Raw genomic sequence first — 25,435 nt, forward strand, 5'->3', positions numbered from 1 at the left:
GCAGGGCAGTGCAGGGGGGCCTGTGTTCACATTGACAAACGGCCGGCTGCAGGTATCTGAGGAGTTCATAGATGATGACCCGGCAGACATCTCGTTCTTTGCTGGAGGCTCAGAGGCCTTCTCCTTCCCTTACTGTGCACCAGCCCCGCAGGCCCCTTCCTGCGCTCACTCAGGCTCCGCCCCGTCCAGCCCAGACCGGTACCCCGCCGAGGCCACGCGCGGGCGCCTCAAGCATGGTTTTGCATTTGAGGGAGAGGGTGGCTTTGGCGGTGATGTGCACCCCTCAGACACCTGTGAGCTGTTTGAGGTAAAGGCACAAGCCAGTCTGATGCAGAGCCTGCTGAGCCCCTCAGAGACCAGCTCACTGAGGAACAACCAGTCCGAGAACAGCTCCCTCAGCAACCTGCCGCTTCACGGAGGCTTGTCTGCTTGCACCCCCAGCTCAGCCAATCAGTCCGAGGCCAGCTCCATGGCCAACTTCCCAGCCTGCTCAGTCCGCTCTGAGGCCAGCTCAGCCTTCCAGCTCTCGGACCTCATCGACCAGTTAGAGCAGCTCAGCTACCCCCCAACCACAGCTGAGGACTCCAGCAGCACAGACACGGACTCCTGGGGTGCTGAGGAGGGGACCCCCCTAGATGTGAGCCTTTTCTTCAGTAACCCTTTTGCACAGACAAGTGGAGAGAGAGTCATTTTTGATTTGCAGAGCATAAAGAATTTGACTCCAGGAGAGCGGATAGATAAAAACCCATCTTGACCAGTCTTGGGCTCCCTTACAGGATAACCCAGTGAGAGCTCAGATTTTTGCCTTTTAGATGTAGGAAGGGATTCTGTGTTCGTGGCTAGAAATTCTTTTTTCCTAATGCGCTGATTGATTATTCTGTTTTGAATGTCAAAGGATAAAACTGTGGCTTAGAATGATGTTAAAAGGCTTAAGATAGACAACTGTTTCAGGCTAGGGACTGATCAGTTAGTCTTCATAGCTCTGTTTTTCTGGCATATGCTTTGTTTGGTTCAACTAAAAACTGGTGCTGTCCATGTCGAGTGTTACACAGTCCTGATTCCCATTGACCTTTCATGGAACATGTGTGTTATGCCTACTGCTGCTTTTTAAGATGAAGCACCCTGCTCATGCTTGACTAGGATGGGGTTTTGTTTGACTGGTCCAGCCACCGCATGGAGTCTCGAGTTCGCCCTGCAGAGCCCAGATCCTGGGAGAGGCCGTGGAGACCACAGCTTGCTGCCTGCCGGGCTCTCTGGCAGCACATGGCAAGGTCCCTGTCCCTGCCCGGGGTGTGCTTTGCACCAGAGTGTTCATCCACTGACCTTAGGCCCAGAAGTAGCGCTCTCTTTAGGTAGTGGGCTTGGAGAAACTTTGATTTAAAATGCAATGTAAGTTTGAACTGTTTTCTTCTATCTAGCTTAGTAGGGATAGAAGATATCTGGTTGCAGAAAAAGCAGAACCTGACAGAGCTGTCTCCTTTGGACCCAGGAAGTGGGTTGTTCACTAAAACTCAGCAGCCTGGAGCTCTGCACATGTTGAGGACTTATATGTTAACTCTTCCTGTGGGAATATCGTTTCCTTCAGGTCAGGTGGCATATGATACACAGTGGCCAGCTGTTTGTAACAGGCCTGTCATGGATGGAGTCTGTTTCCAAGGCCGTGGGAAAGGTCATAGGAGCAGACAGGCTGAGGTGGCCGTGCCCACCAGGCAGGCACACCTGCCAAGGCTGGGACCTGTGCCACCTCCCTCCCCTTTTGCATCTGGGTGGATTGTAACCCCCCACCCAAAGGAAATTCTTTAGAGACCCAGGGAAAGTGAGCCTGAAGGACACGTCCTTCCGCAAATAGCAGGCAGTGGAGGCAGCGACATTCTGTCGTATCTTAGTAAGAGACGGTTTACCATAAATACTAAAATATCCAAAAGTCAAGGCTGCTGCCCACGGCACAGACTGTGTTCGTCTGTGGACATCAGAGGAGAAACCTGGATGGGCACCGTTGACTTTGTCAAATAAGTCCGGAGATTGGGTTTTTGGTTTTTTTTTTTAATTTCTGTAGCTTATTCCTTCTGGTCTCCACTAGTAGAGCAATGCCATGTTAAAGGCTCCGTTTCTTCCACTTCCCTTGGTGACCGCAGGCCTCCCCTCTGTCCCTGTGTGCAGGACTTGAAGTTCTCTGCCTTGGGGGCATGTGAGTGCACACCAAGTAGCCTGCTGTCTATTTCCGGTCACAGTCTTTCTTTTGTCATCTGTGTTGATTGAACACCAGCAGAGGCCTTTTGCTAAGTGTATAGATTTTCCATGTTTGTAGCTGCCTTAAACCTATGCCGCAGTCTCCTTACTGTGGTCTGCGGGACTCGCGCTCAGTGTGTGTCCCTTGCACCTGCCCCTGAGGCCTGCCCTCTGTGCAGCATGGAGGTGTTGTGTTGGCTCAAAAGTGTCTGTGAGGAGATGCCGCGACTTGGGTGGAAGGGCAGGAGGTGGGCCGGTTAGGAACCAGGAGGTGGAATAGCACGTTCTAGACACTTTGTTCCCCCCTGGTTGTCACTTAGAAAGCTAACCTTGGATCTGTGTGGGGAAGAGTTACTATGGAAAATGCTTTTCCTAGACTCTCTCTTCTAATGAATGTGCCCAGTATTGCCTTCAGCCAACCTACGTTGTCCCGTTTTAAGTGTCTGGGCAGCAGCCCTCCCTGGGATGGGTCTGTCTAGCCCTGCTCCCCAGCATAGCCAGGGCTGCAGACGGCAGCAGGTGCCTCATCACGCTCTAGTCCTGGAGATCCGCAGTCAGTGCTGCTCTCCGACACTCCCGACAGCTTCTGTCAGGCCTTCCTCTAAAGGGATGTTGTTTCCTCAGTGAAACTTCATTTTCTGGAGTTGATTTTTTAAGCTCTTTATTTAGAAAGTTTGCAAAATACGCAAAAGCAGAACAGGGAGTAAACACACCCCAGCCATTCCTCCATTCAGTTTTCCCAAAGTTGGACCTTGCACATGGCCTCTGTCCTTTTCCTTTTTCTCTGCGTTTGGTGCTATAGGACTTCCATGTGGGTCCTGACATGTGACAGCTGCCCTCAAAACTGCGTGCACCTCTGGAGCAGAGGACACCTCCTTGCATGGCACACAGACAGTCACAGGATCAGTGAGCCCTTGCTGTCCTCCAATAGCAGGGACATACTTGAATTTGCCCCCTTGCCTAAAGTGCCTGTTAATACCCGGTTTGTTCAAACTGGGCTCCAAACACAGTCTGCTCACTGCACATGGCCATGACTGCTCTTCTCCTCTCATCTTGTTGAGAAGACCCCCACTTCATGCCAGTGACTTGTGGGAGAGGCCAGGCCTCTGGTCCTGGCTCGTGTCCCTGTCTTTGCCGCCACCTCTCTGCCCCGCCCCTGTTTCCCTGGAGGTGGGACCCAGAGCTGCGCCAATGAGAGACTACACACCCACCCCCACACCCGCCATCACCCCACAGCCCCTGCGTGGCCGGGCCTCCACACTGGTCAGCTGACACGAGCCCAGCGCCCCAGACACTCCGTGGGCACTACCAGGTCAAGTGCTAGGTTCACTTTTATCAGGAGACATTTGTACAAAGCTCTTCTTTTCCAGAGTGTTCTTAGTATGTTTAAGTTTGCAGGTTTCCCTTTCTCAGGAAGCCGGCTAATTGGAGACCAGGCGTGGCTCTTCTGGGAGGTGCCTGCGGAGCTCACCTCCCTCACCTTTTGCGTCTGGGTGGATTGTAACCCCCCACCCAAAGGAAATTCTTTAGAGACCCAGGGAAAGTGAGCCTGAAGGACACTTCCTTCCTCAAATAGCAGGCAGCGGAGGCAACGACATTCTGTCGTATCTTAGTAAGAGACGGTTTACCATAAATTCTAAAATATCCAAAAGAGTTCAGATTGAGGGTCAGCCCTTCCTAGAGCAGCACTGGGTCTTTCTTTCATTTGCTTACAGCTGTTGATCGCAGTCGCCTTCTCCTCGGAAGCCTTGTGTTGTGCAGTGCTGTGGTCTTGGGAGCGTGGTCCATAGGGCTGGACTCGAGGAGGGATGGCTGAGTGAGGTTTGCATGGTGGGGGCTGGCGGGCTTACAGCAGGAGCCAGTTTTCTGAGAGTGTATAGTTGAAAAGTGCCTGCAGAGTGCTGACAATTTTTTCCTTGAGTGTGCTGCTCTCCTCGGCCAGATGCAGTTCTCGCCTCTGACAAGAGGGCTGCCTGCCAGCCCCGTCGCAGCCAGGAGCCTCGGGACCACAGACAGTGCCGACTGTCCCTGGTGGGTCTGCCTTGCAGAGTACGCTTGCTCTGGGCAGACCAGTTATTTTTTATTAGTTATCAAGTCTATTTTTGTACTTAAGTTTCCAAAGTTAAGGTATTTTATGTAAGCCAATATATGAGTATCTAATGTCTAGTAACAGTAAAGTTTCAGCTTAGTAAGAGTGACTGCACTCAAATAGGTAATGGCGTGTACTGCATCGCTTCTTAAATCACAGGTGTGGACACATGCCTCTTCTGTGTTCCAGAGGAATTCTCTAGTATGAAGTTAGGTTAGGACTCCAGTTAGCACAGTGTCGTCATGTGATCAACACACAATAGTACGTTGGTGTTGTGGGTACAACAGCACCTGCATAAGGCTGGTCGTGAGCTCAGTTCCCCATGAGTGTGGCTGCCATCTGTCCCCACACAACCTCCTCACAATCCCAGTGACTGTATCCCCATGCTGCCTCTTTCATCCCTGTGACAACACACATTTCTGAAATAGTGCTAATAGTAGATGGATGGACAATAAAAACAAGACATCGAGCAGTCGAGGGGGAAACCTCTAAATCTGTTGGCTAAGACGTTCCCCTTTCTTGTTCACAAAGTCTGCTTTGAATCACACCAAGTAGTCGTCCTTTGGTTTTCGGGACAAACTCCCCCACCCTGGGCAGCCCTGCAAGAGTCGCCGTGAGCAGCTCTCGCGTGACGGCTCTGAGCACGTGGGTCATATCCCTGTGGGCCATGTGTTTGTATCACGGTCGAAGGTACGCTTACTCCCTCCTGGTTCGTGGAACATCAACAAAGACACCCATTTCTAGAACAATTACGTCACAGACGAAATGTGAACATTCTTTCCGGTGCTTACAATTGGGTTTGGTAGTGTGTGTGTTCAGGGCCGTGGGGTCACTGCCAGGGTTCTGCTTTGGCCCTTGTCCTGAAGTTACAGCAGGAGTGCAGGTGCCTGAGGTACCTGGGGCACTCTCTTTTACCTGAAAGCATCCGCCCTCCCTCAGGAGCTGTGGAGCAAAGGAACTAGGACTTCCTTATGCACTTGACGTACTCATTCTCTACAGAAAACAGTGATGTTCCCTGGTCTGTGGTACTTAGAAGATTCGTTTTCCACTGAAATTGCCATATTTGCAGACATGTACTAATTTAGAATTTAATTGTTTATTCAATAAAATAAGGAAAGATTTACTATGAACTTTTATATGGACCTTTTAGCTTCCTTTCCCTCTTTTTGTTTTTAGTTTTGATTTGCGTATATTAAAGGTTGTCTCACATATTAAATGAATCCCTGAAACCGCCACATATTGTTTTCACAACCTCTTTGCTGACGCCGCTTTCACTTTCATAGGCTTCTGAGCAACATGTAGGCACCATGACGCTCCACAGACAGTCTTACTTCAGGTAGGGATGCTGACATCCCTGTGGAAGGCCAACTGGGGGAAGGCGCCGTGCGTTCTCACAGTGTTTGCGCACTCTCGGCGCTATCCCCTCGGGCCCGACAGGCATGGCCAGCATGCAGATGCAGACTCGGGTGCCGTGTTCTGTTCCTCTGGCTCAACACCATGCCCTTGAGGTGGTAGCCCATGACGGCGCTGTTCGCGGTGTTGGGGACAAACACGGGGTCCTTAAGCTCATAGGGCGCACAGAACACTTGCTATTGGCTTCTTAATTCTGAAGGTGAGAACACTGTTCCCCTTCTTCTCCCTCCCACCCCATCAGCTAGAGTCTACCCTACAAAAACTCTGACCCACAGCATAGCAGCTGCTCACATTCTGACCAGGTCTTCACCCCAGTTCTGAACTTGAGTTTCCCACTTGGGCAATGCAAGCTTTTGCTGCCTCCACACTTGCCCAGCCCCACTCAGGCCTTGGAGCATGGTGGATATGCCCCGCTTTCTGGTCAGTGGCTGTAGCCAGCCTTGTGGGGGAGGGCTCATGGCCTCTCTGGGCGCTCCTGGCAGCAGGTGCTGGTCTCCTCTGGGGGCTCACGGTGCCCAGCACCCAGGGCAGGACACAGCTGGCAGTGTGTTCCTCCTGGACTTGGTGTCTTTGCCCTGCCGCACTCCAGAGCAGGGCGCTCTCAGCACAGACTCCCCAGAACCCTTCACAGGTGGTCACTTCCCCACTTGGGGGATATAGTGCATCACGGGCATGCCCATTCCCTCCCACGACAACACGGGCCCTGCTCCCTGCCTGGTGGCCCCACTCGGGGTGAACTGGTGACATGAATGGTTCCCCAAGGAGGTATTTTATTCCCAAAACCAGATTTCGAGAAACTGCTCAAAAGCATTTCTTTTTTCCACCCCATCTCTGGGTTGACTGGTTACAAGGGTAAAAACTGTATGGCTCTTATTTTTTAATTACGTTAACCCAGGTTACGTTTCTTTCCTGACAAGCATCACCTGCAGGCTCTTTGGTTTCTCGGGATAGTTCGTGTGGGGTACCTTGCTCTTGTTGCACCGGCAGTCAGAGACCTGTAGACAAGCTGTGTCCTCTGATAGAACCCACACGCAGGGGACTCCACACCTGCAGGTGCTGATCTGGACAGATGCCCCAAAGTGTGACTGTGTTGTAGGCTAGAACACGTATTTTCCTTAACAAGGAGTCTTGTTTATTCCTTAACAAGGAAAGACTGAAAGTGCTTCTTGGGGGCACCATGTGTATTGACATCACCCTCTGAACTTAGGGTCACCCCAGCCATACTCAAACCCCAAGACCTCTGTGTGCCAGGCACCTGCTCACAGCCTTGTGGGTGTGGCCATGGGTGAGCCCCCCCCCAGCGCCATGGAAAGGGTACAGCACAGGTCAGACCCTGCTCCGCCATTTGTCAAGTGGCAGAGATGAGGCAGAGGAGGCCTGCAAGAACAGCGAGAGGAACTGATGTTTGTACTCCTGCATACCAGCCATTTTTCTTCCTCCTGCTTTTATTTTTGAGCCAGATTTTGGGTAAAAGGGACTTGCAACATCCTAGTCCAAAAGTGGAGCCAGAATTCACTTTCTGCTAACTTGTTAAGCTCACGTTTACTTGGGTTCTTGGTACAGTTTAGTTTTTTCATCTTACAAAATTAACAACCCATCGTTCAAGCCAAAGGGGGTTTCTGGATCTTACTCCTACTGTCCTGTTAACCTTCAGACTTGAGCCTGAATTTTCCAAACCAAAGCCAATTCTCCTTCCACCTCAGGCAGAATTTTCAAGATTGTTTCTTACAGAGTTCTGAAAAAGAATTTAATGGTATGGAATGAAAATAGGCTTAAGTTTTGCTCTAATTCTGATATTGATCTTTCACCACATAGGTGAATAAAGTGAAGAGGAACACAGAAGGATAATACTGTGCTTTTTAAAATGATGTTTCAAAAATTATAAAACAAATACTTAGAAATTTTTGAAAATAAAATCACCTGTCAGAGTTACTTACTGTTGACAGTTTTAAATGTATGTCCTTGAAGATGATCAAACCTTCTAACTTGCCCCTTTGAGTACAGGACCTGTCTTGAACCACAGGTTGGATGGCGTGGTCCCCCTCCAGCAGGGATGTGGAGTTCAGTAGAATGTAACTACTGTCTGTATCTATCAGTTTCAAATAATTTGATGCTGGAAATTGAAGAATTTCCAAAAGTCCCTGGAGCACAAGTAAAGGAATCAGTCATTCTTGATGCTGCAGTGGAACGGCAGAGCACCCCCTCGTGTCTAAGTGGATTCGATGGGAGGGCCTCTAGTAATTCAGAAAAATATTCTTGCAATTTTTTGGTGGAGGACCTTGGACACAGGAGTCTGTTTTTACAAATGTTTAAGATTCTTTCCATGGCAGTTAAGGCTAAATGTACTCTGTGGTATTTAAAACGACATTCAGCATTTAAAAAAAAACCCTAAGACCCGCATTCTGGTGTGCACTGTCAGTGTTGATGAGGTTCCCTGTGGCAGGGAGTTTCTAACGGTAGTGCCTTTGCACACCCACCGGCACATGGAGCAGAGCCGCCGGCCTCAAGCACCCTGGCTTCTGCCTCTCCCGGCGTGCACCCTGCAGAGCCATGCCCCATGCCTGTGTTCTCCTGGTGGAGCGTGTGCATAGGGAACTTCACACACGTGGTGTTAAGGCTGACCCACACAGGATCGGGCCTGGAGCCATGGGTGCACCCTCCAACCAGCCTCGAGTGCAGATGGGCTGCGTGCCTGTGCCGCTTGCTTGAAAGCTCATCTCCCCACACTTTTACTTTGTCTGGTAGGATCTGGGTTGACGTAATGTGAAGTAGACGTGATTTATAATGTTTTGCTGTAGCTGACAGATTTAATAAAAACAAATGTTTAATGGCAGTTTGTGGTACTTTTTAATCTGTTCACTAAATTATGAGTCGATGTCTGCAGTGATCATATCAAAGACAACTTTGAACCTCCCTAGAAGCACAATATTTTTTTCCAAATGAGCAGTCTCTCCTGCAGGGGCAGCTCCTTTCACAAGTTCATCACCAAGGGACCATTTATCGGAAGTTGCATTCTCTAATTCAATGGCCCAATGAGCGTATCCTGACCCTGCCCTGTTTGCCGGGCCCCACAGCCCCCAGAGCCCATTCCCGACACTTCCGTGGGGACCACCTCCTCGAGCTCCATCTTCTATTCTTTAAATATAAAGTCAAATCTATAGCCACTTTTTAGGGAACTGTCCACTATTAACTTGCAGTAGGACTGCCCATCTTCAAGGGACATGCTATGTGAGGCACTGGGGGACAAAGTGGAGCACTGAGCTTAGCCTATTTTCATAACCAGTAAGTGTGAGACACAGGCTCTCACACTTTGGTACAATTGAAAAATAAGATCTGTTGGTAGTAGCTTCTGAACTTTTTTCTGAATTTTCCGTGTGTAAAAGTATCTCATTACACAATTCTGGGCCTATTCGGGACCAAAAGGGTTTTGGAGTATGAATCCTAAGTAGCTTATCTTTGGAAATCCGCCCCTTCCCCACACAGGGGGTCCTCCACACTGCAGGGACCAGCAGAGCCCTTGGCTTCCGCACTTCTGTGTGGTCTGGAGAAACAAAGGAATTCCATGTGATTTTAGGTTGTTTAGCATATCTTAACCTGTGTAATAAAAGCAACTTCTAATAAGCTGGTTGTTAATAATTTCATACTCAACATTGTCCAGGTTTGCACTATCAGTGAGGGTGTAATGGTGAGAAATCCCACAGGAAAATTCTGTCATCATCGCATTGGTAGCTCACTCCCAGAAGCCTCTGGGCAGGACCCCTGACAGCTCACTGCAGCCTTCCAGAGCTCCATATTTGTCAATGTGAAAACAAGGACCCTCCCTGCAGCCCGCTGGCCCGGCTGCGGGGTGGCTGGCATGGGGGCCCGTGCCCGCCCAGGGAGCTGGCGCTCGGCCCAGCGGTGTCCTCCAAGGAGCCCCTGTGCGCTAACCTGCCTGCCTGCCCATGTACAGGTTTTAGGCCAAAGAAGCCAAGTTTGGGTTTTATAAACTGTCTCTGTAGGTGACTTGAGTTTGAAGTGTGACTAGGGTGTAAGAGTATCGTGCTCTGAAGCCAGCAGTGGGTGGGAGGGGGGGCTCCGGGAGTCCTGGGCCAGTTACTACTGTGTTCGCGCACTCAGTGGCAGGCAGAAATCTCAGGAGCTGCGATGTTGGAATGGCTGTACAATTATAAGCCTAAGGTCAATTTCTGTTACAAATAGCTTCTAAGTTGGTTAATTTCATATATAAAACTCTGCTATAAAGATATATTTAAGACTTGACATTGAACAGTTACTGATGTCCCGTAGAAAACATTAGACATAACCTTTTGAGATGTAATTCTTGATACGAGACTCCCTTTAGTACGAAATGGGTGGCAGAGTCTGCCTCATCAGCAGCCGCCTTAGAACTAGGCCAGAATTTTGGCTTCTGCTTAGTCAAAAGCAAACTTTGTTTTAAGAAGAAAGTACTGGTTTTGTGGTATGATTCAAGAAAACCAAAACGACATCCTTGTTTGTGAAAAATCCAAAGTAGAAAACAGTATGGGAAGTTTCCATTGATGCAGTTTTTTCGTAACAAGTGTGTCCTTCGAGCACAGATGTGTTCACCCAGCTGTCACCCAGCCCTCGTGTGCAGCCTCCTCAGTCTGCCTTTCGTTGAGCATGCATGAAAGGTGCCCCTCTCGGATGGCGCCTTCTGCTCAGAACTCTTTGTGCTGCTTATTTTTATCACGGTTCCATCTCGTGTGGAGCAGAGGAGATTCTCCCCTAGACATGCTGAGCCCTGGGTGTCCGAACCGCCGGCGGTTGGTCTCTGGAACTGGATTGGCCAGCCGCCAACCTACTTGCATCTCACTGTGTCACAGCGACAACTACATGTGACCGAGGCTTTGTTTACACACCTCCCAGAAGGTGCCTGGTGGTAGCATTAAGCTAATGTGGGCTAAAGCTTGCTGACAACTGCTGTCTGGCCAGCGTGGCAGCCCTTTCTCATTTCTTGCTCCATCCCCTGCCCCGTTCAATTCCAGGCCTTTCCATGGAGAGTCCTCAGCCTTCTCCCACCACTCGGAAGAGCCCACTGAACCTGAGCCCTGCATCTCAGGTGACCCTGGGCCCAGCTGGGCAGGGCTTGTCCCCTCTCCTGAGCCCTGTCCTTAGCCACGCTGGCGGAGCCAGGACGGACAGCGAGGAGCAGCCGAAACACAAGGTGGGCACTGCCCCAGCAGACAACTTGCTGCTGGTGGACCTGGTTTGCAGGGAAGCTGGAGCGGGCAGGGCAGGTTCTGCGTGGGGGGTGCTGGCTCTCCCAGTGAAATCTGTCCTGAAAGCCACATGTCACCTGGGACATCTCAGCTATCTTTGCACAAAAGCAGGCTCCCTTATTCATTTAACAGCACTTCCTGGCACCTGTGGGTTTCGGGTGGGGGTGTAAGGGAATGGCTAGGCTTTGGGGAGCCCTCAGCCTCCTGCCCTCCCCTCCCTTGTTAAGCACTCTCTTGAATAATTGTGTATTTGGGAGGAGAAGGCTTGGGTACTAAGGGAGGGTGACCAGGGACCCCATCTTGTTGGGCTCATGGGTGAGTGGGTTCTGAAAGAGGGTTGGGGGTGGGGTCCACACTGGGGAGTGTTGTAGCTGGGGAGGAGGGATGTTTGAGGTGTGTGTTTATAGTAGGAAGTTGAGGCGGTGCCCACAGGTTTCTCTCTGTTGTCGGGGATAGGAGTGAGGGCACACGCTGAGAGGCCGGCAGGTGGGAGCACCCGAGCTTGAAGACGAGGTGATGGCCAGAGACGGTGGCACCCATCGTGTGGCCATTCCCACTCTCCTGGCCTGTGCCCCACACCTGAGTGGTGGCGACACAGACAAGGCAGCCTGGGCACGCAGCTCTGTGGGAGGGACAAGAAAGGACAAAGAGGCTGGGCATTTGGAGGCTTGGGAAAGAGAATGCTTAAAATAATGGACTATGGACTGTGGCAACCCAGGGGATATCTGTCCCCCTGAATGTGGGGAGTGATCCCTGAGGAGCAAGATGGCCATAAGTGGGTGGGACCCTGCCTCACAGCGCCTGTCATGTGGGAGAGCTGACATCTAAGAATGCCTTGTCATGCCTTGGGTTCCATCCTGAAGTGCCCAGAGAGCGAGTCGAGCCATGGGCCACTGTGCGTGGGACACATGAGCTTCCAAGTGGTGGGGTAGACCAATGAGAGGACTGGTGAGCCCTCTGAGCACACACTCCTCCCTGGGCCCCACTTCCAAGAGAGCAGACCCTGAATCAGAAGGCATGCTGGCATGTGAGGTGGCCCAGCGAGAGTGGGGGTCCCAGAACCCCAGCTCCATGTGCAGGGCCTGCAGGACCACCCCTCAGGCCTCCATCCTCCTCCACATGATGGGCAGACATGGTCCCTCGGACACTCTCTTTGGTGGCAAGATGATTGGGTTGAGGATGTTTTTATTTACTTTGAAACCTAATGTCCATCCGTTTAGCTCACTGTTGCTTTAGTGCAGAAACAGAATGGCTAGAAAGCTGTGTAAAAAAACGAAATGTTAACTTATACCTTTCTGTACTACAAAAAATAGTCCTTTAGATGGTTCTGTAGGGCAATGACTGTAACACCAGAGAGTCACCACCTGGGTCATGGTAGGTGACCATGGCATTCACATCCAGACCAGGCCTCGGAGCAGGAGGCTGGGGGGCTGCACCTGCACACCGGGACCCCAGGATCTGCCCCCCAACCCAGAGCTGCCCCTGCTTCCTCTCCTTGCCAACAGTGCTGCCTCATGGTTGCCAGCCCTGCATGCCACCCACCTGCTGGGGGCTGCGCAGCCAAGGGGCAGTGGGTGCCAGTGGACTCCCAGATGATGGCCAGGGCAGCCCCCCAAGCAAGTCCTGAGAGCTGCAGGCTTCATGTTCCTGCTGCAAGCCAGGCCGCTTGGGGAACTTGGTGCCGTGGGCCTTCCTTGCACATCTACTGTTCGTCTTTGTGCCAACCCCTGGGCAGGAGTGCCTATGCCCACTGGTCTCCTGGCATCCTCTGCACCAGTGTGTCCCACGTCCCCCTCTTTCTGCTAGGACTCCGTGAAGACCAACCATGGCCGGCCGGTATGGAGGCTGAGGTGCTGCATGGGTCTCAGCTGCTGGCCACAGTGCCGCCAGCTCAAGGGAACTCGCTTCACTCCCTGGCCGGCCGGCCGGGTGGCTCCCAGGGAGGAGCTCCCCTGAGAGGTGCCCTAAGAGGTTGTCTTTGCCCTGGATACATAGGCCATCCGTGAGCACGCCTGACCACTACACTCCTGGTGTCCCCTGTCACTAACTGAGAGCCTCTGGGACATGGTTGTGAGCTCCTCAGTGACACTGCCGTGGCTGTGTTTCTGAGCATTTCTCTCGGGGCACCTCACCCCCCACAGGAGACGAGTGGGTCTAGAACCTCAGGGTGACCCTGTTTCTGCAGGATACACTCAGGGCTGAGGTGCCACTGGGGACCTCATGTAGAGGGGACTGCAGTTAGGAAGCTGGCTTGCCGACCATGCATGCGCACTCATGGACATGCAGTATCATGGGGACCTCGAGCCTCCTGACCATGAATGTGGGCCTCTTGGGGCTGGCTCTGACCCCAGAGAGCTTGCTGGGCACACCAAACTCCAGAGGAGATGTGACTTTTGTAAAGTGAATTGGGATTTGAAAAAGTCGTGTTTTAATAGCACAAAGCCTAAAAAGAAAGAACTGGAGAGCTTAAGGATTGTCACTCTGTGGGGAGAGGGACAGAGCTCCAGGGACCAGGGGTGGGTGCTCCAAGATGCTAGAAGGACCCCAGCATCATGAGAACACAGAGTAGGCTCACCTGGCCACTAGGACAGAGTGGCTGTTGATTCTATGGGAAGAGTGGGTCACATGGAATATTCCTGGTATGGGGGAGGGGACACAGCCATAGCTGTGGTCTCCAGGGCACACAGGAGGAATGCGCCTGTGTCACCACTGCAAGAACACTGCAGCCTCTGGTAAACTTCACCTGGGGGCTGGGGGCACAGGGAAGATGTGGGCCCCCAAATATCAGCCTCCAGCCCAGCCTCCCCTGTCAACTTCCAGCTGACAACTGAAGTCCATCCCAGACTCACGCAAATCTGACCCCTTGACCTTCCTCCCCAAACCTGCTACCTTAGGGATAGTAGCTTTTTCCTTTGGTTTGGGCCTAAAAACAGTCCACCCTTGCCTTCTCTGTCCCTCGGACCTCTACCCACACCAGAATTGACCTTGAGATTGTGTCTGGGGTCCCGCCTGGCTGTGGAGCCCAGATGGTGCAGAGGCCTTCTGCCGAACCCCAGCCTCCCCTGCTGCTCTCAGTGTGGCAGCCAGCCTTGTCCTGGGGACCCAGCGCACCCACTGTGCTCTGAGAGACCCTGGAGGACCCCCCCTGCCTTCTCCACCAGTAACCAGCTCGCTTATCTCTTGTGCCTGCCCTCATCCTTGACCTCCAGCCTGTTTCCCACTACCAGGCTGCCCCGTCTCCTCTGCTAGGGGCTGTGGCTACCCTGCACCGCTGGGCCTCCAGCCCAACCCCTTCTGCTTTTACTTCCATAACTGTCAGCTCCAGGGCAGGGACCTCTCTTCCTGGGTACGTCTTGGGAGCCTATTTGGGACTGGCCCGTGCTCTGTGGATGTGTGCATGGTGGCCTCAGGGACAGTCAACCCTAAGGTTCTCTGCCTGGCAGAGGAGCTACAGGGGAGCGCGCTAGGAATGGAACAGAACCGCCGCCCCACCAGGTGGGAAAGGACAGAGGAGGGGCCTTTGAGCTGGACTTTGACAGAGGCAGCTCCCTGAGGTGTTCAGGTTGTGGAGGGGTCCTGTGGGGCCAAGACACAGGCCTTCCCAGGTGCAGCATGATGCCTGTCCCCTGCTGGCATGCCAAGAGCTGGGGCTGGCAGGGCCCAGGTTCCTGCTCCTGACTTGGCTGCCAGCATCTGAACGTCAGGCAGAGGCCCTGATGGAGAGCTGAGAATTCCTAGGGCTGGCCCGTCTCTGGCCCCACCATCCAAGTGTGCTAGCTGGCCCAGTGCTCTAACGTAGGGCACAGTTAGCACTGTGCGTGCAGTTTTAATGACATTTGGAAGTTAGACTTAATCTTTTAGAGTCACATATATGCATGTATACACATGCATGTGTCTACACCAGCTACACCCCTGGTAGTGATACCAGATCAATAATTTGATCACAAAACCAGTAATAAGCTTCAATAATAGATGTTGATATTTGAACAGTGATTTTTTTTTTTCCTCAGAAAGATCACCATAGGGGTGCCTGGGCAGCTCACATGGTTAAGTGTCTGCCTTCAGCTCAGGTCGAAATCTCAGAGTCCTGGAATCGAGCCCCGTGTCGGGCTCCCTGCTCAGCGGGGAGTCTCCTCCCTCTGCCTCCCCACACCCCGGCCCCACCCCTTGTGTGTGCACAGCCTCTCTCTCAGAATGAATAAATAAAATCTTTTTTTTAAAAAAAGGGAATAACATAAAATGAGAAAAACATGTGAGGGAGATCCAACTGTGTTTATATTTTTACTCAGAAGGAAATCCGGTCAACACTTATAGATGAAAAGCGCATGATAGTGTGAACTGGAGCAGAAGGAAGTGTGAGCCGTGAACTTCAGTGACGTGGCTGACAGACACGTGCTCACGCGCTCTGTGCTTCTTGCAGAGCACGGCAGCAGATGAGGCCTATTTCATAGCCAAGGAGATTCTCGCTACAGAACGAACATACCTGAAGGATTTAGAAGTTCTCACTGTGGTATGAAACCTAAGTTCCTTTATTACTTTGTCTTCATTAATACCTCCTAAATCTAACCAGAGCTGGACGATCCCTCCTGAGAAGGAGCTCTTGGCCTTCATGAGACATACATGTTTACGTTCTGTTAAATATATTTGCCTTAAAGCATACTGAAGGTCAGAATATTGCGTCCAATGTTTTTATAAAACTAGGAGTATCCATTTGAAGCTTTTCACCCAGAATTGTTTTCTTATAATGTGAAAATGGGTGGTCAGCCGAGAGGATAAGCTGTGGTACTGATTGGGCTGTCCCAGTGGGGACTCTGGGGTCAGTGCTGGGTGTCCCTGTGGCTTCAGACCCTCAGGGCAAGGTCCCTCGGTCACCCTGACTCTTCCTGCAGTGGTTCCGCAGTGCTGTGGTCAAGGAGGATGCCATGCCCGCAGATCTGATGACCCTGCTCTTCTCCAACATAGACCCCATCTATGAGTTCCACAGAGGCTTCCTGCGTGAGGTGGAGCAGAGGCTGGCACTCTGGTAACATTCTTCACACACGGGCGGCCCCTGCACTGGACCCCCACGTGGGACAGCTCTACCCTGTCCCTGTTCTCAGGAACTTCCCAGCTTCAGAAACTAATTCACAAGAACCATTGTTTCATTGAAGTATATTTTTTAAACTTGGGGGAGGGGTAAACTTATAACAGCCACTTTTATTCATCCTATTCCAGAAAGGAGAATGAAAGATGTAAGTTAAAAGTAGATGATCCCTTTTTTTGCCTATTACCATCTTTTAGAGAATGATCAAATGTTAACTGTTTCTGTCAAATATGGGCCTTCCACCTCAAGCATCTCACTGCCATTCTGCCTCTAACTAGGACAGCCAGTCACAGAAGCATCCACCAGAGTAGAGTGCACAAGCTTTAACAACGTTTTGACCATATTTGTTTGTTTCTACTCCAGGGAAGGGTCTTCTGACACCCATGTCACAGGCGGTCATCAACGAATCGGGGACATCCTGCTCAGGAACATGCATCAGTTAAAGGTAGTGCGGGTTGCTATGATGACTCTACCCCTAGCAACTGACAGTGCAACCTCAGCTTGTCCCCAGGACAGCGACACCCACAGGACAGCATCCTCCTCAGGGCAGCATTCCTCCCCAGGACAGCTTTCCCCTCAGGACAGCATTGCCTTTAAGACAGTTTTCCCCTCAGAGAAGTTTTCTCCTCATGACAGCATCCCCCCAGGACAGTGTTCCCTCCAGGACAACATGCTCCTCAGAATAATGTTCTCCTCAGGACCACATTCCCTTCAGGACAGTTTCTCCCTCAGGAAGCTAGGATAACAGGATAGCACTCCCTTCAGGATAGCTCTCCCTTAGGACATTATTCCATTCCCTTCAGGACCACATTCCCCTCAGGGCAGTTTTCTCCCTAGGACAGCATTTCCTTCAGGACAGCATTCCCCTCAGGACAGAGTTCCCTCCAGAACACCATTCCCCTGAGGACAGAATTCCTCTCAGAACAGAGTTCCCTCCAGGACAGCATTCCTCTCAGAGCAGTTTTCTTCTCAGGGTAGCATTCCTCTCAGAGCAGTTTTCTCCTCAGGACAGCATTCCTTCAGGACAGCATCCCCCTCAGTACAGCGTCCCCTCAGGACTGCATTCCCTTCAGGACAGTGTTCCCCTCAAAGCTGTTTTTTCCTCAGGACAGCATTCCCCTCAGAGCAGTTTTCTCCCCAGTATAGCATCCCCTCTCGGTCAGCATTCCCTTTAGAGCAGTTTTCTCCTCAGTACAGGGTCCCCCTCAGCACAGTTTTACCGTTTTCTTCTAAGGACAGGGTCCCCGTCCCAATAGCGTTTCCCCAAAGACAGCATTCCACTCATGACAGTATTCTTCCAAGAACAACATTCCCTTCAGGACAGTGTTCCCCTCAGCACAGTGTCCCCCTCAGGACAGCATTCCCCTCAGCACAGAGTTCCCTGCAGAACATTCCCTTCAGAGCAGTTTTTCCTCAGGACCGCATCCCCCTCAGTACAACATTCCTCTTGGGACTGCATTCCCTTCAGGACAGCGTTCCCCTCAGAGCAGTTTTCTCCCCAGGACTGCGCCCCCTTCAGGACAGCATTCCCTTCAGCTCAGCATTCCCCTCAGATTTCTGTTCCCAACAGGATACCTTTCTTCTCAGGACTGCATTCCCATTAAGACTGCAAACCGTGGGGACAGAGCTCCCTCAGTGGGGCCTCCCCCACAGGACAGCAAGAGAAGGTGTAGGTGCTATGGGCTGACACTCTTGACGCGGGCGGATCCTTCAGGATAGCATCCCCCTCAGTACAGCGTCCCCTCAGGACTACATTCACTTCAGGACAGTGTCCGCCTCAAAGCAGTTTTTTCCTGCTATGTCCTACTGCACCCACTCCACCTACGAGCTGGAAGTCTTCGCAGGTGACACCCGCGAGGGTGCAGTGGGACATCAGCCCCCCACTGACCAGTCCGTGTGCAGCTGCTGCCTCCTTTGCTGAGCTCAGCAGCCTGCAGTGGGATGTGCAGAGCCTGTCTAGGCCGGCGTTGGGGGTTGTATCCACACACCTGCTGGCTCATAATGCAGGGTTTTCCCTCAGAGGTGATAGGACTCCCTCAGGTAGAGTGCCAAAGAAAGTACAAAGAGGATGCCTCAAGGTCAGCAACGTGGCAGAAGCAAGATGTCCTCTCATCAGGACCAGTTGTCACAGGTGTTGAAAACAACGAGGCCAGCTGTGGTTTCACCGTTCAGGAGTCTTCCTCTGGCTAAACAGACCTGGGACGGGCCTGCCCCACTGGGTGTCCGTCCTGGGGCGGCCTCGCGGCATCCTGCCCAGAGACTCCATCCCACTTGCCCCCAGGCCCTCATGTCCACTCACCAGGCTGCCTGCTGCCTCCAGCCGAGGCCTGTGGCCCCTTCTGCCTGATGCAGCCAGACTCCCGACTTACGCATAGGCTCTGTTCCAGTCCTAGAGACCGAGGGACCCACAGGGTCCCTCAGCTGTGTCTTCAGGTAGCCCTGCCCAGAGCCGCCTTTCTTACCCGGAGCCTTGTTTCGGTTTTCTCAGCCAGGCGGTAAGTTAGTCATTCCCATCTATCCCAAAACATCAAACTACACACCATCTTCCTGAGGCTATCATACCACCAACATTATGTTTAGTGATATTAGGAAAACAAATTGATGTCCTGTTAAAACCTTCCAGGAGGTTTTTAAGGAGGGACTGGTTGGGTTTAATATCTAAGACTCAGAATCCATACACGTGTGTTCTTGGACTTGGGCTGTGAAGACGTTGGCAGTGATGATTCCATCTCGGGTGATGGGGGCGAACCCCCACCCTGCCGCCTGCAGCCTCTGCAAGGGCAGAGCCAGGGTAAGAGGTTTCCTCCCTCCGCCAAGCGCCGCTCACCGGGTCCTTTGAAGCAGGTTCTGGCCTCAGCCCTTCATCCGTCCCGCAGGGAGCTGAAACCCTGTGTCCCCAGCCCACGAGGTGGTCCCTGGCTGCAAGTGAGCTCTTCTTCCCTGTTCTGCCCACAGGGACTTCCAGCTCGTGGGTGACACCCGCGCTGGGCAGGCCATCCGGCGGCCCCCCTTGTCCACAGTTCCTATCCTAATGGGCCCCCCTCTTGTGCCTCCACAGGGGTTCACCAGCTGCTTCCAAAGGCATGATGAAGTCCTGACAGAACTGGAAAAGGCCACCAAACGCTTGAAGAAGCTCGAGGCAGTGTACAGAGAGTTCGAGCTCCAGAAGGTCTGCTACCTGCCCCTCAACGCCTTCCTGCTGAAGCCCATCCAGCGCCTGCTGCACTACCGCCTGCTGCTGGGCCGCCTGTGCGCACACTACGGGCCGGCACACCCCGACCACGCTGACTGCCGCGGTGAGCGGGGCGCCCAGCCGCGCAGGCAGGGGCCGCTGGGGCTTCAGGGCTGGGGTCTCTGCCCGTGGGGAGGACAGGGTGTGCAGCGTCAGCCTGGCTGGGCCCGGGGTGCTCAGCACCGGTCTCTGCTACAGGCTGTGCTCCAGCAGTTTGTTGGGGGCAGCTACGGGGGGCGGCCTCTTTGGGCTGCACATCTGTGGCGTAGGGAGGGACTCCTGTCACCTTGGAAGGTCAACTCTTGCTCTGAGGGCCCCCCCAACCCGGCATACTGGGGGTGCAGGGCCACTCTCAGAGTGACCTGCTGCCGGGGATGTTTCTGTCCTCCAAGCCTTGGCTCTAGAGTGACCATTTGGGTCAGGATGGCCTGTTAGAAGTTTCTGATCTAGATGGACTTGGTCATTTTTTGTGTTAAAGAGTAAGGAACATAAACCCTGAGCTCTGAAACCTACAGATGGTTCTAGTTGTGTCCGTCTGGTGCTGGAGGTTTTTATAAGTAAGTGTACGGCTGTCACGGGAAGATGAGCAATGTCTCAGCTTCTCCTTCTCACTGGTCTCCCCTGGTCCTAAAGGGGTGTAGATAAGATGCTTTCAGATGGGTTGTAAGACATCTTCCTTTCTCAGCATCCTGAAAGCAGGTGTTTTCTCTCTGCTAAGGGGAAGGACAAAAATCGTTAGAAATGCTTCCAGGCCTTTTGAGGGAAACTTGAAGTGCGGCGCCTGTCTGAAGCCCCACCGCCGTGTGCTGGGCGCTCGGGGCGGTCGAGGGACCGGGAATGGGGGTGCTGGAGGCCAGAGCAAGGGAGAAGGCCCGACCCTCTTGACCCCAGGGGGTTCCTCCTGGGCGGGGCCTAGCCGACGCAGAACCCCAGTGAGGCCGCATTTCCGAACGTGCTGTGGAAACGGTGAACATGCCTGAGCGTTGCTAAGCTAGCCACCTAGGTGGGTTTGCTGCAGGGCCTGTCGAGGCTGTCCATAGAGCCCCAGGGGAGCCACCAATGAGGGACATGCTCAGTGGGGTCCTGTCCCACCTGCTCTCCCACGCACAGGCCTCAGGGGAAGCTCGAACTGGAACCTGTTGGACGAAAGTGTCTCCCTTAGGTCCAGGGATAGCCGAGGTGGCCATGCATTGTTGTTTTGTCTTTTGGTCAGTGTGTCCCAAGAGTGGTGCCCGGCAGGGGCCTGGTGCCAAGCGTGTTGACAATCTGCCAACCGCACTGTGGTTCTGTGGAGACCCAGGCATGGGGGTGCCAAGGGGCCTCAGTCCACCCCAGGTCGGAACTGCATCCCTGGCTTCCAGCAGCTTCCAGGGCCAGTACAGCGATGGTCCGAGCCCAGGTGGCCACTGAGCCTACTGGCCCTGCGCGCTTTGCACGTGCAGTGGCTGAGTGAGGGGCACAGGGTGCTGTCTGAGGCAGACACAGGTGAGGCTGCCCTCGCTGGACAAGTGGAGCAAAGCAAGTCTCCACCCAACCTCGTGTCCAGACTTGAGTGGGGCCCTGAAGGATGGCAAAGCTGGATGGGGCGGGAGCTCAGGAATGTGCGCAGAGCTGCCCTCGGGGCAGGACATCTTCCTATGGCCCTGTGGGAGCATCCCTGGGGCTCTTACAGCTGTGTCACACTGTGTCACACACATCATTTATGGTGGAATAACTTGCCAAAGCGTGTCCTTTCTTACCTGACTTTATCCCTTAAAGCCGTGCTCACCCCACTGGGAGCAGCCAACCTGCAGGGGCAGAGCCAAGGGGGCCCCTCTTGGGACCACCAGGCACTGTGATCAGGGTGTCAGTGGGGGTCCTGGTGGGAAGACAGCGGACTCTCTGAGCAATTCCAGCAAGCTGATCACAGTGCAGCCTGGTCAGGACCACGAACACCGCCCTCAGTGTTGGCCTCTGTGTTCCATGTGAATGAGTTTCCCTTTCTAATTCTGAACCCTCCTGTCTGGACTGGAACTGTAAGATGAGCACCCCCAGTCAAGGAGAAAAGTACAAATGTTTTAAAGATGCAAATTATTTTTTTTTAAGATTTTATTTATTTGACAGAGAGATCACAAGTAGGCAGAGAGGCAGGCAGGGAGAGAAGAGGAAGCAGGTTCCCTGCGAGCACAGAGCCTGATATGGGGCTCGATCCCAGGACCCTGAGATCATGACCTGAGCTGAAGGCAGAGGCTTAACCCATTGAGCCACCCAGGCGCCCCAAGATGCAAATTATTTAGCCTTTGAACTACGGTAGGTAATTCTCCCAAAAGAACATAACTGTGCCCAGAATGTGTTATTTACCAAGATTTTTCTTTCCCTTTACTGAGCTTGAGTGTCTGCTAGTCATCAGTTTGGGCTGAGTAAGTCCCAGTTCTGGGTCGTCTGCAGGGACCCCCACCTGCTGCGCCACCTGCTGAAAACCGTGGATGGCGGTCCTGTGAGGAGTTGGGAGTAGAACATTCCCTGAATTAAAACTTTTAAAATGCCAGTTCCTGTCACTAAGGCGGGGAGGTTTCCCACCCATGCCCACCTGCCTGGGCACCTGTACTGAGAGGTCTCTCCCCACAGATGCCCTCCAGGCCATCACAGAGGTGACCTCCACTCTCCAGCACAGCCTTGCCCGGCTGGAAAACCTCCAGAAGCTGACAGAGCTGCAGCGGGACTTGGTCGGCATAGAGAATCTTATCACTCCTGGCAGGGTGAGCGACTTTGAGAAAGCTTTTTGAGATCGTCGTTTAATTGTTTTGTTTTCATCCTCAGTTCCAGGGTAGTTTGCATACAGTGTTCTCCAAGTTTCAGGTGTACGGTCTAGTGGTTCAGCCCATCTCTACATGACTCAGGGCTCATCATGAGAAGCGCGCTCTGATGACCCATCACCTGTTTCACCCATCCCCCCACCCGCCTCCCCTCTGGAGACCGTTGGTGTGTTGTCTATAGTTCAGGGTCTGTTTCTTGGTTTGCCTCTTTTCCTTTGTTCACTTGTTTTGTTTCTCAAATTCCACATATGAGAAATCATATGGTATTTGTCTTTCTCTGGCTGGTATATTTCACTTGATACCATACTCTCTAGATCCATCCATGTTGATGCAAACAGCAAGATTTCATTCTTTTTTATGGCCACACCACACCTTTACACCACACTTTACACTTACACACTTTACACCACACCTTCCTTATCCATTCATCTGCGGATGGATACTCGGGATGCTTCCACGTCTTTGCTATCGTAAATAATGCTGCTATCAACACAGGGGTGTGTATGTCTTTTCAAATTAGTGTTTTCTTTTTCTTTGGGTAAATGCCCAGTAGTGTGATCAGTGGATCATGTGGTAATTCTATTTTAATTTTTTGAGGGCCCTCCATACTGTTTTCTAGAATGGCTGCACCCGTTTGCATTCCTGCCAACAGTGCATGAGGGCTCTTTTTTCTTCACAACCTCACAACACTTTCCTTCTTGTGTTGTAAAGTCGTCCTAACAGGTGTGATGCAATATCTCATTGTGGTTTCCATTTGCATTTCCCTTTGCATCACGACAAGTGATGTTGAGCATCTTTCCATGTGTCTGTCGGCCGTCTGTAGGTCTTCCTTAGAGAAATGTCTGTTCATGTCTTCTGGCCATTTTTATCGGATTATTTTGTTTTGGGGTGTTGAGATGTGTAAGTTCTTTATACATTTTGACACTAACCCTGTATCAGACATGGCATTTGCAAATACCTTCTCCATTTCAGTAGTTTACCTTTGTGTTTTGTTGATTGTTTCCTCTGTTGTGCAAAAACTTTTTTTGATGTGATCCCGATAGCCTGTTTTTGCTTTTGTTTCCCTTGCGTCAAGAGAGACAGCTAGAAAGATGTTGCTAAGGCTGATGCCTGAGAAGTTACAGTCTATTTTCCTCTAGGATTTTTATGGTCTCACATTTAGGTCTTTAATACATTTTTATTTTTCTGTGTGGTGTGAGAAAGTGGTCCAGTTTCATTCTTTTGCATGTGGCTGTCCAGTTTTCCCAACACCATTGTTGAAGAGACCTCCTTTTTCCCATTGCATATTCTTGCTTCCATTGCCGGAGATTAATTGATCATATAATCGTGGGTTTATTTCTGTGTTTTCCATTGTGTTCCATTGATCTGTGTGTCTGTTGTTGCGGCCATACCACACTGTTTTGATGACTGCAGCTTTGTGGTACAGCTTGAACTCTGGGATTGTGATGCCTCGGGCCTTATTCTTTTTCACTTCATTGCATGTAATTGAGACCCAAGTCACAGACCACAGAAGTCACGGCGCAGTCCAGCGGTCTCTAGCGTATCCATAAGGTTGTGCCATCATCACTCGTAATTCCAGGACATTTTCATCCCCCCAAAAAGAAAAGCTGTACCTGTTAAGCCACTCCCCACCCCCTCCCCACTCTATGCCAACTGCTAATCCACATCCAATGGCTTTGCCACTCCTGGACATTTCCTGTGAAGGGAATCAGTGTGTTGCCTTTTGTGTCTGGCTGCTTTCGCTGAGGACCATGTTTGCTGGGTTCCGGTCAGTGCACCTCCTTTCGCTGACCACATCAGCTCTATTCTTTGCACACACCATAGCCTGTGTCTCCGTCCATCTGCTGCGGCACACTGGGGCTGCTTCCCTTTTGTGCTGATTGTGAATAATGCTGCTGTGAACATTTGTGCACGTTTGTATCCTTGGGTGAACATGTGCTTGCAGTTCTCCTGGGTGGATACCTACCAGTGGAACTGCTGGGTCACATGGTAACTGTTTCACATTTTGAGAAACCACTGGTTTTCCAAAGTCACCGGGCAATTTCACATTCCGCCCAGGAACGCGTGAGGGTTCTGGTTTCTCCATATCTTATCTTTGTGCTTCTAGCCATCACGGTGGTACGTAATGGGATCTCATTGTGGTTGTGATTTCCATTTCTCACATGGCTAATGTCAAGTTTCCTGTCATGTGTTCATTGGCCACTTATGTGCCTTCTTTGGAGAAATGCCTATTCAGACCCTTTGCCCACCTTTTCACTGGATTGTCTTTTTGCTGTTGAGGTGTAAGAGTCTTTATCTATTCTGGACCCCAGAAGCTTAGCAGAATAGGATTTGCAGACATGTCCTCTCATTTTGTGGGGTGTTTCACTTTTTCTGTGGTATCATTTACAGCACACAAGGGTTAGGTTTTTAAAATTATTTTTATGAAGTCAAATTTACCTCTTGGGTTGCTTGTGCTTTGGATGTGACAGATGAGACACCACTCCCCAGTCCACAATATGACAGTTTACCTTGTGTTCTCTTCTAGAAACATCCTGTGTTTCAGCTTTTACATTTAGATTTGATCCCTTTGTAGTTCATTTATGTGTGGGGTGAGGTAGGGGTCCAACCTCCTTTTTTCCCCATGTGGCTATTTGTTGGACTGTCCATAGACTCAGATGTGCCAGTTTAATTTTTGAACTCTCAATCCTACTCTGTGGTTCTACATGTCTATGCTGCTTACTTTGTCACTGATGCCTTTTTGAACTTACTACTGTCAACAGAAGACACCCTGTTTAAGGGTTGCATGAGGTTTCCTGTGTCAGCACAAACATACATGTATTAGAGAGTGACTGTGTAAGTCATGTTTCTGTGTTAGCCTTGGTAGAAGGTACAGAGAACGTGAGATCACAAGCTCAAAGAAATGATCTATAGTACAATGTACTGGAAGGTCCTGACCTCCTGGAGTTGGGGCTTTGGTTGGGGGCCAGGACAGCTCCGGTTCCTTTCCCTCCTTGACCACGGGGCTCTGCGTGGAGCTGCTGGCTGGGGGCCCTGGGGGTGGGCAGGGCAGTCGATGCAGGTGGTTTCTCCCAGGGCCCCTCCCAGTGTGTTAGAGATGGTGGCCCCTGGGAATTGTCACTGAGGGGTAAGGAGAGTAGCCATAGAGCAGGGGTCGGGGTGGACTGTGTGGCCTGGGCAGGTTGCTCCACCTCTGTGACACAGAGGGTCTTGGGGCAACAAGGGGACTAATGTCTGCTGCTTGGCCCAGAGCCTTGCATGAAGTAGTTGGGAGGCAAACTCTCACTGCCACAGTTGTTTTTAGCTGAACTCTCTCCAAGGTCTGAGCTGCATGACCAGGGCTCTCGGTCTCCT

At 51.8% G+C, this 25,435-nt stretch overlaps 1 protein-coding gene across 3 annotated transcripts in view; it reads left to right on the top strand.

Annotated features, from left to right (window-relative positions):
• The window catches only part of FARP2 (FERM, ARH/RhoGEF and pleckstrin domain protein 2), a 108,771-nt gene that overhangs the window by 73,926 nt on the left and 9,410 nt on the right, over nt 1-25,435 (top strand). For all 3 annotated transcript variants that reach the window (XM_047721643.1, XM_047721645.1, XM_047721646.1), the window contains 6 exons: nt 10,738-10,916; nt 15,392-15,481; nt 15,861-15,994; nt 16,418-16,499; nt 19,113-19,350; nt 21,894-22,024. In XM_047721643.1, the coding sequence (XP_047577599.1) occupies nt 10,738-10,916; nt 15,392-15,481; nt 15,861-15,994; nt 16,418-16,499; nt 19,113-19,350; nt 21,894-22,024 (854 nt within the window). The remainder of the gene's footprint in view (nt 1-10,737; nt 10,917-15,391; nt 15,482-15,860; nt 15,995-16,417; nt 16,500-19,112; nt 19,351-21,893; nt 22,025-25,435) is intronic.

Source organism: Lutra lutra, chromosome 3 (genome assembly GCF_902655055.1).
Source record: "Lutra lutra chromosome 3, mLutLut1.2, whole genome shotgun sequence".
In the NCBI taxonomy this organism is placed as follows: domain Eukaryota; kingdom Metazoa; phylum Chordata; class Mammalia; order Carnivora; family Mustelidae; genus Lutra; species Lutra lutra.